Raw genomic sequence first — 20,281 nt, 5'->3', positions numbered from 1 at the left:
CTGATTTCCAGTGTTGATGACCTCGAGAACACGGACGTGAACTTTTCTTCTGTCGGAATGAAAAAGCACATTGTTCACTATCAGCAAAAAACTGGGACGTTCAGTTTCAAAAATCTGATTTTGTCCTCCTCTCTCTTTCACTTTCTAATCGACAGATCAGACCTGTGCTGGCTGACAACTTAATGTGAAAAAGATCAGACGTTGCCTCCTGCAGGCAGATTCAATTAATAGAAATGTGATTGAAAGAGGGGGGGCTGGTAACTTTCCAACTGAAAAAAAGTTCAGAAAGAACACAGTGCAGAGCAGATACAATATAAAACCCACCTCAACACTTCATCTGTTCAGATTTTTTTTATTTTATGATTTTTGTTTTTCCAACATGAAGCCCGGCAGGACTCTTTAAAAATCCATCTGAGAGCTCTGAAGGCTTATTTATTGAAAAATAATCTTGTACCCTTTATCTTTGTCCTCTGTCCTGCGTCTCTCTGTTTTCGTGACCAGAGATGATTGCATTGACCAACGTTGCCTCAGTCTTGCGGTTCAGTCTGATAAATGACTCCATCCGTCACTGGAGGAGGGAGGGAAGAGTCAGGGAGATAACCAGCTGTCCATCATCCTTTGTCCGAGTGCCGAGAGGAGATTGGATATTGACCCGAGGTTGCCTTCTCCGAGTTGCGATATTTGAGGACTCTGTCATGGATTTGAAGCTGCGGTACTGATACCGAGTTTCTCTGCAGTCATGTAAGTTGTACATTTTCCAACTTAAACCCCTTACTTCAGTTCAGAAAATGAAAAGTTGTGTCTCACATCTTGTAGGAACTGTTAATCTGTAGTCAGAAGGTGGTTGTAAACGTCGGTTGGCTTGGAGAGCTGTAACCCAGCCTTTACTCTTCAGTGAAGTAAACTTCCCTGTTGTACTGACACCTGGTATCATGCTACCCTGTCCTAAGAAGCCTTGCTTCTATACGTCTCCATCCTGTTACAGTAGAACATACTGCTTTAACAACTACAATCAAACCGGCACTTATCCAGGCCGACTGTAAAACATTGCATGCCTGTTCCTCATCCTCCTACAGTTTCAGTGGGGAAGCTGCGTCACTGCACCATCAGCTCACGTCTCTCACCTGCTCTGGCTGTGGCTGCCTCGCAGTGTCCTGTGCCCGCCTATCTGTCTGATTCTTATATCTGCCCCTCACATGCCCTGTCATTATAGACAGTCTCTGCACAGCGCCACCTGCCCATGGCGGAAGTCTCTGCAGGGGCAAAGTCGTCTGTATTTGGGGGAGTGACCTGCACAGCTGAAGAGGAGGGGATCCCGCTGGAGGCCACACTCCTTCCGCATCACGGAGAAGGCGGGAAGGATGTGGTTGATCTCCGAGTCGACCACATCGCACTGCACCTCCAACCTGAACAGAGAAGCAGAGAAGCAGAGGCATGAACACAGACAATTCACCAGGTTTAATCACAGAGAAAATTTCTTCATCGTGTTTAGAAAGCAAAAAGTAATGAAAGTCATCTTTATCTGGCAGAAGCTCAAATAAATCAGAGAGTAGAGACGAGAGGAAAGTGACAAGTTAGTGGAGAAGTGACAAGAAAAGTCGAAAAAATTGCAGGAATGAGATGTGATGGTGAGAAAGAGAACTGGTGTCAGAGAACAGACGTGAGCTGCAAGGAGGAGACAGAGGTGAAAAGGAGAGAGACACTGTAAACCAAGACAGACAGGAAGAAGAGCAGGAGCTGGAAACAGTCAGGAGGGAGCGACTCAAACACCTGCAGGGTCTCTGCTTCAGAGTTCTGAAAAGTGCAATGTCTGATACCTAAGTTTCTGGTTCACCTGCCTGCAACTGGTTCAGTAAACTACAGTGCCTTGCATAAGTATTCACCCCCTTTGGACTTTTCTACATTTTGTCATGGTATAACCACAGATTAAAATTTATTTCATCGTGAGTTTATGTAATGGACCAACACAAAATAGTGCATCATTTGGAAGTGGGGGGAAATATTACATGGATTTCACAATTATTTACAAATAAAAATCTGAAAAGTGTTGAGTGCATATGTATTCACCCCCTTTACTGTGAAACCCCTAACAAAGATCTGGTGTGACCAATTGCATTCACAAGTCACATTTGCAAGTCACATAATTAGTAAATAGGGTCCACCTGTCTGCAATTTAATCTCAGTATAAATACACCTGTTCTGTGACGGACTCAGAGTTTGTTGGAGATCATTACTGAACAAACAGCATCATGAAGACCAAGGAGCTCACCAAACAGGTCAGGGATAAAGTTGTGGAAAAATATGAAGCAGGGTTAGGTTATAAAAAAATATCCAGAGCTTTGAACATCTCTCTGAGCACCATAAAATCCATCATAAGAAAATGGAAAGAATATGGCACAACCGCAAACCTACCAAGAGGAGGCCGTCCACCCAAACTGAGAGTCGGACAAGGAGAAAATGAATCAGAGAAGCAACCAGGAGGCCCATGGTTACTCTGGAGGAGTTGCAGAGATCCAAAGCTGAGGTGGGAGAATCTGTCCACAGGACAACTATTAGTCGTCTACGCCACAAATCTGGCCTTTATGGAAGAGTGGCAAGAAGAAAGCCATTGTTGAAAGGGATCCATAAAAAATCCCGTTTGGAGTTTGCCAGAAGCCATGTGGGAGACACAGCAAACATGTGGAAGAAGGTACTCTGGTCAGATGAGACCAAAATTGAACTTTTTGGCCTCAATGCAAAACGCTATGTGTGGCGAAAACCCAACACTGCCCATCACCCTGAGCACACCATCCCAACAGTGAAACATGGTGGTGGTAGCATCATGCTGTGGGGATGCTTCTCTTCAGCAGGTACAGGGAAACTGGTCAGAATAGAGGGAAAGATGGATGGAGCCAAATACAGGGAAATCCTTGAAGAAAATCTAATGCAGTCTGCAAAAGACTTGAGACTGGGGCGGAGGTTCATCTTCCAGCAGGACAATGACCCTAAACATACAGCCAGAGCTACAAAGGAATGGTTTGGATTAAAGAATGTTAATGTCTTAAAATGGCCCAGTCAAAGCCCAGACCTCAATCCAATAGAGAATCTATGGCAAGACTTGAAGATTGCAGTTCACAGACGGTCTCCATCCAATCTGACTGAGCTTCATCTTTTTTGCCAAGAAGAATGGACAAACCTTTCCATCTCTAGATGTGCAAAGCTGGTAGAGACATACCCCAAAAGACTTGCAGCTGTAATTGCAGCGAAAGGGGGTTCTACCAAGTATTGACACAGGGGGGTGAATACTTATGCACCCAACAGATGTCAACTTTTTTGTTCTCATTATTGTTTGTGTCACAATAAAATTTATTTTGCACCTCCAAAGTACTATGCATGTTTTGTTAATCAAACGGGAAAAAGTTTATTTAAGTCTATTTGAATTCCAGTTAGTAACAGTACATAATGGGAAAAAGTCCAAGGGGGTGAATACTTATGCAAGGCACTGTACATCAATACAAGGTCAGAATCTGCCTCACCCGTATTCATCTAGAGTTCAAATGTAGGATCTAATTGTTCAGCCCTTTTCAATCAGTTTTTACACGTAGCCATTTTACAAGCCTTGCAATCATGCTGCTTAATAGGTAACACATTGTTTTGTTTCATATTCAATTCAGGGCCTGGCTCCCTCAGAGGATGAATTTGTAGAACGACTGTGTTCCACAGACTAGGCTGTCCCTTTTCCATAGATCCTTTGATCCAACGGGTGAGCCAATCTATCCCATGATTCATTGTGTGCAGGTGATGAAGGTAATTCAAGCTAGCGTTGCAGGCGTGGGGGAGTAAGTGCAGCCGCTCAAAGTGATGCAAGAGAAAGGGCAGAACACACTGATGACGCAAATAGAAACTGGTACCTAGACCAGGGCGTCTCATTTCGCCTCAGAAGCCCCTGTATTTGGACACTGTGGGTTCAGAAGATATTACAAGACATTTTAATATGAATTTATAAAGCTAATTATTTAATTGCTGAAGATGCTCTTTCTATTTAATGCAGTCAAAGATGAGAATGTATGATGAGATATCACACTGTAACTATAATTGTTATGGGAAAGACAAAAGCGGAATTCAAATGTCGTCATGAAAAGTATCAACAGGTAGACATCACCATTGTTGCTTTTTAGTTTGGACCAAACTGTTTCGGTTTGGTTGTTCCTTCTGGACGTACCCGTGCAGCGCCTCCTTGTTGTTGATGAAGCGGAAGTGGGCGGGCTCACAGATGAACCCAGCTGACTGGCATGCCTCCACGCAGGACTGGCCCTCTTGAGATACGAGCAGCCTGAGGGACCTGAGAGGAGGCCAGGCAGGCGGAGGCGTCACACTGGATGACCAACCGAGGGCGGTGGAATTGGGAATGGGCACGAACAGAGGTCCTGCTGTCCTGCTGCCACCTGCAGACCCCTGTTTGGAGAGGTTGGCTGGAGTGAAAGGAGGCTCTGGGGCACAGAAGTCCTGCAGGGGACAGATTAGCAGAATTAGTTCGAGCAGTTACATTTTAGTGCTGCTGCTGTTGGACTGAGGTTGTTTTGACTGTGTTTATAGGCAGAATGACGATGCAGCCCAGTGGAAAGCATATTAACTGTTGCTTGTTTCAAAGAGAAAGATTCTCCCCTGTGTCTGCTGCCCAGTAACATTGATGTCCACTGGTCATATCCAACACCACTAACAGTCTGTACCCCACGGTGGAGGAAGTACTCAAACATTTTACTTAAGTAAGAGTAGAAATAAATAGATGAAAATGTACAAAAGTAAAACTCTAACAGTTTCTGCTTTTAAATATTCTTAAAATAACTACCCCCTCTTGTTACTGATTTCTATTAAGAATATAAAATAACAATATGAATATGTTACACAACATAGTAGTGGGGTAGAAAGTACAGATATTTGCTGATTTATGTTGTGGAGTAGAAGTGAAAAGACCACGGAAATAAATCTATGATAATTTTTCCCAGTAACTTTGGTTTGAATTAGTTATTGGATGGTGTTAAAACCAGTTGTGATCTCATGATTGACAGCTCAGCCTGATTCCTGAGTGTGAACTTCGTGTTATGTCAGAATCTCACGGCTCCACATGACACACTCTCTCAATATGACGTCAACAGTTCAAGATGGCAGCACATGTAGCTACGATATTAGCTTAACTTTTCTCCAATGGGAGGAAGTGGAGACGTTTCATCCATCGTTACATACAGTCACACTTAATTTACTTTTTCTTCTCACTTTATATAGATAGGTTCAACTATATATTATACATGGCATGAAAAAACCCAGACTGAGGATGATCTGAATGACTGGTGTAGACAACACTAACACTCTGTCCTTTACTTGGTTTGATTCCTGCGTTTGCCAGGGTAACATGGCAGCGTGCCACGGTGGCAAATTGAAAATAGTTCAACCTTTATTAACTATAAAGTCGATGCAATTTCACATGAGCAGAGCTGTCCTTCCGCTCTGCCCCGCTGCCTACGTGTCTAATCTGCTTTACAGGACTGAATGCAAAAAATACAAATGGTTTTAATCCAATTCAAATATAGGTGTAAGACAAAAACAAGCCGATATCTCAGCTAGCTGCCACTATCATTAGTATTACTAATGCATATGCGCTGACACAGTGAAACAAAATGGTTCACCAGGCCTAAGATACGGTGGCTGGGACGACTCACAGAAGGGAATTAACGGAAACCATGAATGCAAATACCCAAAGATACCAATGAACAGAAACATAACCACAACAGATGAGGACAACAACAGATTTAACTTATTGTGATCAAGTCATGGATGTAAGCTGAGCTGTTATTTATGTAAACCTGAACAAATCACCTGTACCATATAACACCTCCATTACCACAAGAATCCCATTTTAAATGGGGCTTCATCAGTTTTTCACAGAATAATTCTGCCTGTTCATCGTCAACATCTGTTGTTTCTCACTTCCCTTGTGCTTGTGTTTCTGTTGTGTGGCTTTTGCGTTTGTGTTTTCCATGAACACACTTGTGTGAGGCGTCTCGACCTCCACACCTGTTTCTATATAAAATCTGGGTTAACAGGACCGTTTGTTTGTGTCTGTGTCCAAACCAGCTGGCGGCCATGGATCTGACAAAGGTTGCTGAAAGACGCTCTGCAGATTGTCTGAGATCTAGCTTAAAAAAAAAAAACAGTCTTTCTTTCATGCAACCCCTCCATCACTATCATCCTCACACTCTCTCCCTCTTCATCCCTCATCATAAGTGTCAGAAGGCCGTCTGCTTGAGAGCCGCAGGGCAGAGATGTGGTTCGTAATGAGAGTTAGCGTGTAGATTAATCACAAGTCTACATACATGGAGTACACACGCACACGCACACAGGCTGTTGAATGCACACAATGATGAAATATTGAGCAGAGGAGGGAGTTTGACGGCTGCAGAAAAGAGTTTATGTATGATTGAGGAGGACGTGTGGTGACTATAGGAGACATCCGTGCATGCGGGTGAGTTTTTAAATTGTATTAAATTGTATTAAACAAGGACAATGCACAAGAACATTCATCTCAAAAGGAGAAGAGACTATTTCCAACTGCAGTCCTTGTGCAGGTACACACCAACAATCATTTACACACAACACCATCAACGTCTCTATCACACAACCAGTTATACAGACAATTCTACGAGAACACATCAACGTATACCAGCACATTCATTCAATAACTTTCACTGTATTCACTTGTATGTGGACGTGGACTGGACCTCACCTGATTCTGTATGTAGGCGTGTACTCTCTCCAGCATCCCCTCACAGGTGTACTCATAAGGCAGATACGGCTCGACCTGAAATCGACACACACAAACACACACAGAAACACACAACACAGTCCTTGTTATTACTTCCACATTTGGAGCGTACTGCGGCGTGCGTTTTTGCTCTCCTCCATTGTTCACCCTAATTGCAATAAACTGTCTCTCCTCCCCGTTAATTTTAGCAGAGGAAAGGTTTCTATTGTCAGATTCCTACTCACTGCATGTCACTGCTTGGAAACTCATTAGACTTTATTTGCATACCAATAGATCATACCCTGCTGTGATGTGCAGCTCTTGTGAGTAAAGCACACTTTTGATTGGCCCTAATTAGAGATGAGCTGGAAGCATTATAATATTCTCTTGCCTTTCTAGCTAATACTGATGTGTTCAATATGTGCCAGCGAACTGCGACATAACTGGATGAATGTAAAATGATTGCAACGATAGTAAGACTTGACGTAAATTGATAAGCTGATTTAATAAATGGCTTTATATTTTGGTTTTTGGTTTGGCAGAGTTTGAAGTGACAAAAGGCGTAGGGGCCCTCTACAACATCTTTCTACAGGCAGGCTGTCTTTTTAAGTGATACACAACTCGGTGAATTGCACTCGCAATCTGAAATCAAAGCAGTCTAATGTTCACCCACATGTGAAATCAGACTTGGCCCATTTCAAACGAAAACCACTGGGAAGCAAGTGTGCAGGGATGATGCAATTTAAAAAGTTCTGCACACTGCAAATCTGATCAAAGCCTTATGTTAATCTACTTTGTAAAGTGGAGCAGAAAGTAAACACGTGAACAGGAGTGACACAAACAGGCCTCCTGCAATAGCAATCCACAGGAAGTAACAGGGGTTTTCTTTCCCTTTCTTTCTTTTCTTCACTTAACGTCTCAGGAAATCTGATCTCAAAGTACTGAGGATGCATTTGAGATGTGATCACTCAGACCACATTCAGGAGTGGTGTGGGACACACGTTGCTTAAGTCCTTTAGCTGTGCCTCCTGGGCCACATCGATGGACCACCCAGTCAGCAGACATCCTCTGACCCGCTACAGCTTCATAACCAAGTTAAAAAATATTTCCACGCTTCAGTGTTTCCATACATTTATTTATTTCTATCAGGAGAGACTAAGGTTTTAAAATTTACACAATGTATTGCCTTGCACAATAAGAAATGAAAATCAGAGTCCATTTAGACGCCTTGTTTGAAAGGTTTGAAAGGGCTCTGAATGAAACCAATGAACACTGGATACAGAGACTGGGTGTGACTGGGGAGGAGAAGGGTGACCCAACAGGCAGCTTATAAGAAGGCAGGGAGAGTGGGAGAGTATTGAGATTGTATGGGACATAGACATCCTCGTCCTGTCTGCACCTATGCTGAGCTCTATTTGTGGCCACCACCACAATATCAACAACATTGCCCCACCACATAATTTTAAATTCGTTTTAAATTGTTTAAATAGATCAAATCATACTTCATTGTAGAGCTGTGTGCAACACATTGATTCACTCAGCCACTCCTCACCTCACTCATTGTCTCATTGATCTGCCACCTGTCAGTCATCATCAATGACGATCAGCAGATGATGAACAGCTTTTTAATAATGTGTACGTAGTTGAAACCACAAAAATGTACCAAACATTTAGGTATCAAACTTTTTTAACATTGCTAATAATTATGTTTAAAATAAATGTAAACATAATCTGCACAGAGGTCGTTCACTACAAGCACCAGGTCAGAAAGGACAGACACTGAAAGCTACAGAAATAAAAAGCAGAGGATGTCAGGGGAATAACAAAACAAAGGATGAGTCATAAAGAAAGAAAAAAGAAAGAAAGCTATGGAGAAAGGATTTATTGGAACATGAGCTTGTCTGCCAGCGATTGCTTCGTCCTGCAAGAATGAACATGAGCCTCACACAGTGTGTGTGCGTGTGTGTGTGTCTGTGTTATAGTTAATGGCTGTAATGTGCAGGTAAGGCTCTCACCGCTGATCCACCTGACCTGTGCAATTTCAGTGTTGCTGACTCTATGATCCAATTGTGGTTAGGTGTTTGTGTGTTTGGCTTTGAAAAGGTACCAGCAGTAGAATTTTATCTGACTCTGTGTGTGTGTGTGTGTGTGTGTGTGTGTGTGTGTGTTGGGGCATTGTGCCTCCAGTGAAGGGTGAAGTGGTCTATCAGCTCGCTCTCAGTGGTCTGACAGTGCAGACGGAGACAGAGCAGTCAGCCGGTGCTGCTGAGCTGTAGCTTCTCTGACAACACAGACAAGACGAGGAGATGACGACGTGTGCACACACACACACACACACACACGCACGCACGATCGCACACACACACATGCATGCATGCATTCCTGTCTACCTACTGTAAATGATCCCTCGGGGCCCTTTATGCATTTAAAATCAGTTCTCTCTTGGATCTGTGATACAACCTGGAATTGGCTCGATGGCAGAAGTGGTTATAAATAATGCCAGAGCCAAACTACTGTGATGACATTTGGCAACAACATCACAGTTTCTTCAGCTGTACTGTAACTTTGTGAAATATGAAAAATAATTATCTGCTGGACTCCCACGTACCTCCTGCTCATGTTCTCCAGACATTTAATGCATGTGCACAAGAGTAATATACTGCTTATTAACTATTAACTGAAAGTGTGAGTTTCATGCACTTGTTAGTGCTACATATATGTATACATGCACAAATATAGACATGTGAAAGGTTAATGTACATGTGTGAGAGGCCCAGAATATATCATATGTCTGTATATTCTTCTTTCTCACAATCCCTCCCTCTTTTGTTCTTTCCAGAAAGATCCAATCTGTGTGGTTGACTCCATAATTAGCCTCTCTCCCACTCATGACAGTTCCAAGCATCCTCAAACTCTCCATCAGTCCACATTTCCTGTGTGGAATAGTTCAGCACTCTGTGATATCAGGCTGCTTCCTACATGCTGGAAAACGTTCTCTGGAAAACTCCACGGTGCAAAGCTGCAGCAGTTTAAGCTCTTTAATCTTCATCACAGCTTCTTAATGGCAAAGGTCATGTATAAAACTAACCTCACTGAGTAAAAGAATAGAGACATTTATTATCACAAGCCTAGTGAGTTATTAATGACTTTCTTTTACAGACCTGAGCCAAGTTACTTGTTATGTTTGTTCCCTCATATTAACTAACTAGATTGTTAGTTGTATGTACAGTGGGACTGAAGATTAAAGCACTCATGTTTATACATTAAACACATTGCTTGCTGATAAATGATTTAAACTGAATCAATATTTAAACTGAAACACTTTCCATACTTTAACACAATTAATTATTCAATCTAAAAGTCCCTGTATCTGTGGAAGTTGCAGTGCACAAAGGGTGAACAGAGGGTGACAGTACCTTGGTCCTCATGATTTCCCTGATGGCCGAGTCAAACTCCAGGGAGTTGTTGTAGTCCACCGTCATGACATGAGGTTTGCCAATGTACTGTTCTGCATACGGGTGTTGGGACGACACCTTCAGAGCAGACATGCCAGGCGTGCAGTCAGTTTGATTGTTACAGACACACACCATGCTCATTTCACATGTTGAGAAATAAAACATTTCACAGTTATAACTTTGACATTTCTTAAATGTGATAATTCTGGCACAGAGCTCAGATATCTACAATTTGGATGTCAGGGATGTTAAAAATGCACTCACCCAAAATAATGTCTTACTGGAATTTAACCACAGTTTTTTTCAAAATCATTAAAAGGAACATTAGTGGTGTTATATGAAGGATGCCAGGTTGCAGCTTCTTATCAAATACAAAGTGCTTGACGCCTTCTCAGGGTCAGTGCACCCTCCCAGTGAAAACTTTTAAATATTTTAACCACAATATCTGAAATTTTGAACACTTTTAAAATGGATGTCCATTTGCAACATTATACAGTTATTACATATTATATTATAGAGAAGGCGTAATATGTTTGTTTTTTAAATGATCTACCAATGTATACAGTTACCTGGCAGCATGGCTTAAATATTCTAATCTGTGACTGATGGTGGGGAGAAGCAGAGGTAATGATCTTACCTCTCTAGAAGTGGGTTTGCCTCTGAAAAACTCGTGATTGAGCGAGCTGTGAGGCGGGTGGAACTTGGGTTGGAGGAAAATGCAGCCATTGGCTATTGCTTCAAGAGGGGCGGGACCTTCGTAGGGGAAGCCAAAGCCAATAAAGAGCTAGAAAACAAAATTCAAAAAATGTGATTTCATAATTGTGGTAAATCACTTCAACATGTTTTATAGAATTGATTGTAATGATATACCTATATCTATATCTATATATATATATATATATATATAAATCCAGGTCTGAATTAATATAAGAGTGCAGGCCTCTGACAAAGACAGAGTAGAAGCTGCAGATGAAGTGTCTGTGTGCACTCACACAGGAGCAGGTAAAGTATGTGTGCAGGTAATATTTTCAAATAGCCTCTTGCCTTGGCCTTGCGCAGTAGTTGCTGCAGTTCATGCTGGGGCAGCAGGCCGTGGTTCTTCACAAAGGCTGGAACCTCCGGAGGTCTCTGAGTCTCATAGTACACTGTGCCGTGGACCTCCATGTACATGTGGAGAATCTGCAGGAAACCCTCCTTACCCTGCTGAGAGGGGAGGAGAAAACGATGGGTTGGTGAGACGACGGTTAAGAGGTGAAGAGGAGGAGCGGTTATGGAGAAAGACCAGAAAAGAACAGCACAGAGAGGAATATGTTTAAAGACTCCAGAGTACAAACGGTGTTTCTGTGTTTGTTTTGTCTATGATCTGCGTGTGAGCTGTCAGCTGTCTGAATGTGGGGCTGTCAGCTTCTGGTGTCAGTGTGTATGTGTGTATGTGTGTGTGTGTGTGTGTGTGTGTGTGTGTCACATCTAAGAGGATGTCTGTGGTACGAACATGTCTGTTATTCTGTAATTTGCAACATTAAAACAAAGACAAATCTGTGATAGGTGTATAGATCCGGCTTAGGTTCTTATAAAAAGGAGTAACTGGCATGTGAACCACTCTGCATACACAACCCTGTTTTCTCACCATTTATTTTATTCATAAGACACCTTTTGGTTTCGATTTGATACTTGTACACTTTGCTATGCTACCTACAGGGAGACTTCTTTGAAATGAAAAACAGCCCCGAGATGCAAAATCCCATTTAAAAGTAGGTAGGCAAAAGAATAACACGATTAAATCAGTTAGTATTTACCGAAAGAAAAAAACAATACATAATGCATTTTAACTAGCTTAAAGGGGAAAGATAGAAGTAGTCATTATTAGTGTGTACGGCATTCACCATGTAGCTGAATCTCTTTTACCGAATTGTGTCTGCTTATTTTTCCAAACAATATTAGCATTATTTATTTATGTGTGAGAAAGCCACACTTTGAAAAGTCAAGGTCAAGCTTACGGCTTTGGGAGAACAACAACCACCGGCACGAGCTAAGAAGCAAAATTGAATCATGTGAATGGAGCATAACCCTGGGCCAGAGTATTGACTGGCTGTCCGGTGTTAAGCAGCTTACTGTAGCCCTGCTCAGTGGTGGAACCCCCGCAGCCATAATAGGAGGCTGTGGCGATCGATAGCTTCCTCTGTGAGGATTTTCCCAGCCAATTAGGAGATTAGCTCAAGCGCTAAGTGCAGCAGACAACATGAATTAGCAGCCGGGGAAACATGCGTGGAAGAGTGTAGATTCTATAGCCGGCTCTCGCAGCGGTTTGTGTGTGTGTGTGTGTCCTACTCTCCCAGCGCGCATTGGATTAGGAATGGTAATGAGTATGTTCTGCTGTGCTGGTTTTTATAGCTCACTTCATTTTATGTGGATTTAAGAAAATGGGTTTTCAGGGTATTAACAAGTGCAGCTTTGTATGTTGGAAGATTCCAATCAACATAAAGGGAGAATAACACACCAAGTTTCCTGTCATCACATATCACCGGCATTAATTACAATCAAAAACAGAGGCAGGTCTGTGATCAGCAAAGACAGGAGTCTAATTTTTTAGATGATCATCAACCAAACTGCATTTTAACTACAAAACCTGGTCAAACTGTCTGAACGACTTTTTTTATATTTATAAGTAATTCTATTAAGAAAGAACTCTCTTAAATGTCTTGAATATGCATTTGACAGATGCAGTCAAGACATCAGGTTAAAGGCTAAAGCTTAATTTAATATAAAGGTAATCTGCATCTTTACCAGTGTATTATCCATGTAGAAGGCATGTTATGCTGCATTCTTAATACAGATGCTTACTTTAACTTATTTGTATCTTTGTGTTTGTATTTTATCTGTTTTAATTGTTTCATTTACAACAAGAAAAAGACGGCATTTAACACAGAGTTTAACAAATATTATAATGTCATAGGTAACATTTGCTGTGGTAGCTGAAGTATAAACTTTCCTGAATCCAATAAAGTTAACTCTCATTCAAGATGCTTATGCGGTTCAGACTGGATTTACACGTCATCGTTGATAATGAAATTACTGCTGTGAATGAGGAGGGAGTCACTTAAGAAGACCAGCAACTTCCATTAACTGCGTCGGCCACGTTAACCACGTCATGCTGTCAAGAGTTTCATTTTTAAAGACACAATCATCGGTTAACACGACAAAACACACATCCTTCAAATGACTGGCTGCCTGACCAGTCATTGTGCTCTCCGACATGTGGGAGGATAAAAAGATAATCACTGTTATGCATCGAGCGCTGAAGAGTGATGACAGGGCTGCAGCTGAATGTACACTGTCACAAGTAGTTTCTCATAAATCACTTTACTCAAATGAGACGTAATAAGAATTGTGCGGATGTCTTGTGCGTGTTTATGAACAAGTTAACAGTATGTTGTGTTTTTTTGCGATGGCATTGGCTGTCACATGGACATATAGTAACAGGATTTTTATAGAAATGAACAGGCTCTTACCTGAAGCTAATGAGCATCCAGCCAGATACAATGGTGCACAACAGAAAGAGAGAGCGAAAGAAGAAAACATAATCAGATATAAATGTGCATTGTCTGGTACGATAACAATACATTCAATTGGGAAACGCATTCTACTTATTCTGCCGTTTCAACAGGCGCTTGCAGATTACTGTGCTTTACACTCTCCCTCATGTACATGTTTTTTCCACAACGCACACATATAAAGAAATGCAGGTAATTGTACAGGCAGACAACTTCTTTGTAACCATTTTAACAATGGAGTCACCACTGTGACCTTCTACACCATGCTGAGGGAAGCAGGCAACGCCTCCACATGAAAATTGCCTGTAAATAAAAAGTGTGTAAATTGTGTATATAAAGCCACATAAAGCTGAAATTTAATGGTACACACAGCACGCTGTGCAAAATGATGGATTTTTCTGTTAACACTGTGGTCCATGGTTGGACTTGCAGTGCGTGAGTGTGCGTGTGAGTGCGTGTGTTTTGGAATCTGTGTGCGTCAGCACTCACAGAGGACTCATCCTGTTTGATTACAACAGTGCAGCATAAAGTGAAACCAATCATGTATGTGTGTAGTCATACATACATGTCATGGTATACATGTTATGCATACATGTTATGTATGTATGACTCTGTGTGTGCAAAAAACATGTGAAGGTAAGTATCAGGGTTCTGCACTGTATACAGTCATATGCATAGTGAACATACATGTTTTATCATATAAATATACTGCATAAATATACATTTTCATTGATAATTAAATATGTATGAGTGTGTGTGTGTGTGTGTTTGCGGTGTATACTTTTCCGCCCACATGCAAATACATTTATTTAATGCATCTTTTATTCAGCCATTAACAACAGCAGTAAAACAAAACATTAACAGTAATGGAGAAAGACTGAAACAGTTTCAGTTTGTTTTTGCCTTTATCTAAGTGAACTAAAAGCCGTTGCTAAAAAAAAAACTTCATACAACTTCAGGATCTGAGGCAGCAACAAAAACATTGGTAGCTTTTGGGTGTGTGATATTAGTTGTCCGTACCTTCCACATGCTGGCCTCTTTTCCATACACAACGGCCATGTTGTTGACTTTGTTCTGCTGGATGCTCCTCTTCTCTGTCTCATTCAGCTCCTCGGAAACGAAGCCCATGAAAGAGTTGTCTGGTGTGTGGGCTGAATGTGTGTGAGTGTGTGAGTGAGTTAAAGGGAAAGACAGGATAGTAGTAAAAGAAAGAGGGATGGGGGGGAGAGTTTCACAGTGAGTAAGAGACAGAGAAGAAAGACAGAAAAAAAGCACATAGATCCTTGTTTGCCTCTGTGATTACTGCCTCTCTAAGTATTTATGTCACAAAGCCAGCTGCTGTCGGGATTAAATCCCCTCAGAAGGAGATACAGACACACATTTTAAGTAGTGCCTCTAAATTCAAGTGTTTTACTTAATAAAAAACAAAATATATTCATGATTTCCTTTTGCGAAATGTTTCTATTTCTGCTGTTCACTCATGGAAAACGACTTTTTTTAAAACCCTCTATTCACTGTACCATCTCAGTCACAGCCATTATAATTGGTCATCAGAGTACATTCCCACAACGGAGGCTGCTCGCTCACACACAAATACGAAGCTGATAAAGGCTTAGTCAGTCACTCTAGCTTAGGACGGTGTGAAACAGTGAGCCACACATTTATGTCATAATGATCCTGCTGCTGAGGGCCAGCTATAGCTGAGTGGACATGACACTGCTGAGAGCAGAACGTGAGAGCAGCGGAGGGTTAAGTGGCACAGCGTAGTGAAACAGAAAAAGGAAAGCAAATGAGAAAAATAACAGATTCAGCTCGGAGGGGCACGATAAACTAGGGTGTTGCTGCAAATAGCTGCATTAAACACATTACGTCAAACTAACGTGAACACGCAGCCAGACCTGTCAAAGAAAGTCGCATAAAAACAATGAACTGGAGTCATGTTTTTTATCATAGTCAGAAGGACTGTCAACACGGATGACAGATGTTGTGTGTGGGTGACAGTTCAGAGTGTTCACTCGTTTTCAAGCAGTGTAGAGAAATTCTGGTGCTGAGAATTTTCTAGTTCAAGGTTGAAACATACAAAACCAAATATATTTTAGGATTTACACATGTGAATTTAACAAAATTAGCATACATCTAGGATAATAGGATGAAAGCACATTAAATTAAGATAAAAATAATAATTTTAGGATGTAAATGTTTTCTTACGGAACATGGTCATGTACTGCCTGGCGTTCAGGTTCCAGTAACCCCAGTTGGTCCTGTAGCCGTGCAGGGTTGCATACTCCTCATGATTGTACGCTGGCTCCGTCCCAAAGGTGTCAATCACTCGGATGTGACATCTGTAAAGACACAGGACAACCTCTTTAAGCTGAATGCTTCTGTTTAAAACAATGTGCAATAAATATCAGGAACAATTTGTCTCACACCATATTAAACATTCATAGTATATAAACACCTAAACATGATATATAGATATATAAATTATGGATATCTACATAGTGAATGTGACCAAATAATGTTGTAAACAACTATATCTTTGTTGAAAACATTAAAATTTACAATGTCATGTCCTCATGAATATAAAATGCATTGATGAGCATTTTTGTCAAATGATTGATGTGTTCATGTTCTGAAACAGTTCAAAAATGCCTAATAATGTAATACATGGTTTATAATATTTCATATCCAGTGATGGATGACAGGAAACACAAAATAATAACAATGTCCAGCACAATACCAGAGATAATATTACATACAGGAAGGGTTGTCAAAAAGTGAAAAACAAAAGCTAACAATGGAGAAGAAGCCAAAAAAAAAAGAACAACACACATAAACAGCGTTGTCTACAAAGAGCAGTGTGGGAGGTTTGACAGGAAGATGACAAGACTCATTGAGGTTCCCAGGCTGAGGGAGCGATAGTGTCTCCGACACACACACACACACACACACACACACACACACACACACACACACACACACACACACACACACACACACACACACACACACCACCCCCCCCCCCCCCCCCCCCCCCCCCCACAGGATATTGACTTTTCTCTGGCCACAATGAACACACTCACTGGTCCAGAATGTGGAAGAATTTAAGAATCCACTAACATTCACAGTATCCAAAGATCACATAAAGGCCATTGGCTTTAAATATGTAATTATAAAGCTGCACACAAATTGTTTCCTGCCACATCTCTGGCCTTGAACCTACACACAGGCGACTTTTTTCCCCACATATTCTCATAAATTTATAATATCTCAATCATGTGGCATTCAAGACAATCCTTTCCCTCCATCCACCACCCCTTTGTGTTTCCTCGTTCTTTCAGAAGCTTCAAAAATAGGTCCCTAAGGAGGCAATGAGTGATTGTATCAAATAAATGCAGGAATGACAGTGATGTACATGTATTCACAGATAGGTAGAGTAATAGTGACTGTTCACATCTTATATGACAGGCTGTTATGCTGGTAGTCAAATAGTTGGATATTATTTATCATTTGAATTAATGATTGAATTAGAAAAATACAACTTCCTGCTGCATCATTATCTATTATCTAACCCTAACCCATTTAACCCTAAGGACCTTTATACAACAATATGCTGTAGGAGTTGGTGGCCTAAATCTGGGGGATGGGATGTGTCTTTGTTTATATTTGTATATTTCAAAATATACAATGGAGAAAGCTCGCTGGAGAAATTGTGGGAAATCTATGATGGATTTCTTCCCTGTACTTGTCAAACACTAGTGTAAACAACATTTGGTTCTGATAAGCTGACAGCTATAAGAAAACGTCCTCCATTGCTTCCCTTAATTGTAGCTGAGCTGCAAAAAGCTCGGATGAGATTCCATGTTTTCTACAGTCAGGAACTTGTCCCCTTGAATGAACAAGGTAATCTTAACTGTGCTCAAGTGTTTTATTAAGCCGCAGACAACTGCCGTAAAAATAGAAACACAGACTTCCAGTGCTTGTTTTCATGTTCGTATATTTTCAGGAGTTTTAATACAGAAACGAATCCTCTGAGGGCATTCAAGATTTATTCAAGACAGGGTGACCATGATTTTAAACTGCTGGTGATATTTCTGTCATTGAGTGCAGCTTGCAAGAGACGAGCCTTTAAATTGACAGAGATAGAGCTTGGATATAAAAACAGGTTTATCTGCAAGGGGGACTCAGAAAAACATGCACTTATCTCTGCAGCCTTGTTTAGAGGCACTGAGGATAAAATTGTACTGTAAATGTTGTGTGTCTGTTTGTAAAGGCCATTATTAAAAACAAATGTTAGCGGCCCTTGTCTACTGTCTCCCTCTCTCCCTCTAACCTCTCACCAGCTTTGAAACGGTGAAAATGTTTCTGCCCACAGATAAGAGTTCCCTCAGGGAGGAGGGGGAAAGAAAAAGTGGAAGAAGAGGGGATAAGCGGAGGAGTAGCTGAGCTGAACATCTATCTGGAGATCAGAGTACGGGGCTAATCTGGGTTAAACGGCTGCTTGAGGCTCCACAGTCCGCCGAGCTGAGGGGGATATGACAGGGTGCTGCTTGTCACTAACAGCTTTCGCTTTTCTGGGGGAGTAAGAAGAACCAGGATGGTATCCTTTATTCTATAACTAGTCATTTTATTTATCTTATTTAGATCCAAATTTATCTATTTGGAACCTGCCTGTTTGGAACGGGATGTTAGCTGGGCCTGTGTAGATGCTGGTTGTCGAACCTGATTTGTTCTAAATGAGCCTTGGTGAGGACATGCGTCTGATCTTCCTTCCTCTTGAGTCGATTTCTCTTTGGGTTTGTTGACAGCTTCACATGCTTGGCTCAGCCACAAGCTGCCACACACAGATTTACACACAAAGGCTCAGATACAAACACTATGTTTTCCAATCATTTCGATGTGGCTCATTGCCTGATTAAATAGCACATTTCCATTTTTTAAGCCTTTTGTTTTGATAACTCTGTACTTCAGTTCCAGAGGTGGCCAATGCAGGTTGCTGTCAGTGGTGCATAGGAAAATGACAGCCACATCAGTACACCACAGGAGACACAGCAGTAAAGTGATACGCAAGATATTAATTTACTGCCTGAGTGAAAGCATTGAGCTGAAGAGTATTCGGTTAATTGTGTTAGTTTATTGCCAACCAGAAACCTCTGTCTCCCTCTGTGTTCATGTCTGTTTGAAAGCTGGTGCACTGTTAGTTTGGGTAAACTCTGACTATTACAGGGGTACAGAGCTGGTAAGAGGCCCGATGCCAGCAATTACAGAGCTTAGTTCAGAGAAGCTGGTAAAGTGTTGTCCAGGGGCCTGAACGTTGAGCCACTGGTTAAGAGACAATAGACGCTCGTTGGAGGAGGTAGAGTATGTTTTCATATGTCTGTCATGATCTCCAACAATATCTGATTCCCAACATGAACTGTACTCAAGAGAAGGGGCTGTATAGAATGCAAATGTCCGTGTGAGAGTAGACACCGACATGCAGGCAAACTCTGGAGAAAGTCTGGACCCAACTCTGTGGACATTCTCCAGAGTTCATGTCTGAAAACAGCTTCTTTGGGACTATACAATTACTCTTGTGGACTTTTTGAACTCCGTGTTACACTCTGGACCTATGTAGTTGCTTACCTTGTGACCTTTGCCTGTTTTACTTTCCATTTTCTTCTCGTTTCCCTCCTTTGTACTCGTCTGCACTGCCTTGTTTCGCTCGTGTCCAATTATCCGTACGTCCCTTGTGTATTTGGGTCTCTGTGCTTCCAGTCCTCATCTGTTTGTCTTCTCTGTTTTTCTTGTGTTCCAGTTTGTCTCAGTCTGTCTAGCCTTGTACTGCTCCTCTGATGCAATCTGTTCACTTCTATTCATCTACCCAGTCTAGTGATTCAATTCTGCTCCCCCAGTGATTCCCTTGTGTTTTCCTTTCTGATCATTTGAGTATTTGGACTTTGTTTGCCTGCTTGCCCTCCAACCTGCCAACCAGTGATTGTAGGCCTGTCAAACAACTTAAATACTCTTTGCTGCACCTATATGCCTTTATTCTACAGCTGCATTTAGGCCCTGCAAACTAGATAAAGTCGAATAATAGTTGATAGTTGAAGCGAGATCATTCTTTAGAATAAAAATGGATTTTCAAAACAGCTCCCCATGGAGAGGAGCGACACCAATTTATTGCAGTAGCTAGCTTGTAGGGAATCATCATCTCACCGTAGAGCAGTGAATGGGAGATTGAGCAAGAAGACAAATCCAACATAATCAAAAGCAACAAGCAGCTACTATTACCTCCCATGAAACTCGCTCTTTGGATTAAGCTAAATTGATGAAAGTTAGTAATATGTCCCCAAAGAGTCGGCAGGCTCCAGGGAAGTACAGGCGCCCTACATCATCCTCTGTCCTAGTGAGGAGGGTTTTTTATTTGTTTTTAAGGATTCCCCTGATATCCTTCCCAATCCGCCTCGAGCAGAGCAGTAAATTTACCATGCACAGAAAATCAATATGCTAGTCCT

At 41.5% G+C, this 20,281-nt stretch overlaps 1 protein-coding gene across 3 annotated transcripts in view; it reads right to left on the bottom strand.

Moving 5' to 3' along the window:
* Positions 1-336: 336 nt before the first annotated feature.
* Positions 337-20,281, bottom strand: part of LOC128437299 (alpha-1,6-mannosylglycoprotein 6-beta-N-acetylglucosaminyltransferase B) — a 106,910-nt gene continuing 86,965 nt past the window's right edge. The window contains exons 10-18 of one of the 3 annotated variants that reach the window (XM_053419390.1): positions 15,993-16,126; positions 14,805-14,935; positions 11,278-11,436; positions 10,871-11,017; positions 10,195-10,311; positions 6,761-6,835; positions 4,202-4,485; positions 3,891-3,938; positions 337-1,406 (exon numbers count right to left, since the gene is read on the bottom strand). In XM_053419390.1, coding sequence (XP_053275365.1) covers positions 1,208-1,406; positions 3,891-3,938; positions 4,202-4,485; positions 6,761-6,835; positions 10,195-10,311; positions 10,871-11,017; positions 11,278-11,436; positions 14,805-14,935; positions 15,993-16,126 — 1,294 coding nt within the window. In that variant the 3' untranslated portion in view covers positions 337-1,207. The remainder of the gene's footprint in view (positions 1,407-3,890; positions 3,939-4,201; positions 4,486-6,760; positions 6,836-10,194; positions 10,312-10,870; positions 11,018-11,277; positions 11,437-14,804; positions 14,936-15,992; positions 16,127-20,281) is intronic. The other 2 variants (XM_053419391.1, XM_053419392.1) reach the window with 2 other exon arrangements.

This window comes from Pleuronectes platessa, chromosome 3, assembly GCF_947347685.1.
Source record: "Pleuronectes platessa chromosome 3, fPlePla1.1, whole genome shotgun sequence".
Lineage (NCBI taxonomy): Eukaryota > Metazoa > Chordata > Actinopteri > Pleuronectiformes > Pleuronectidae > Pleuronectes > Pleuronectes platessa.
The sequence above is the reverse complement of the archived record's forward strand: the minus strand, read 5'-3'. Positions and strand labels throughout refer to the sequence as shown.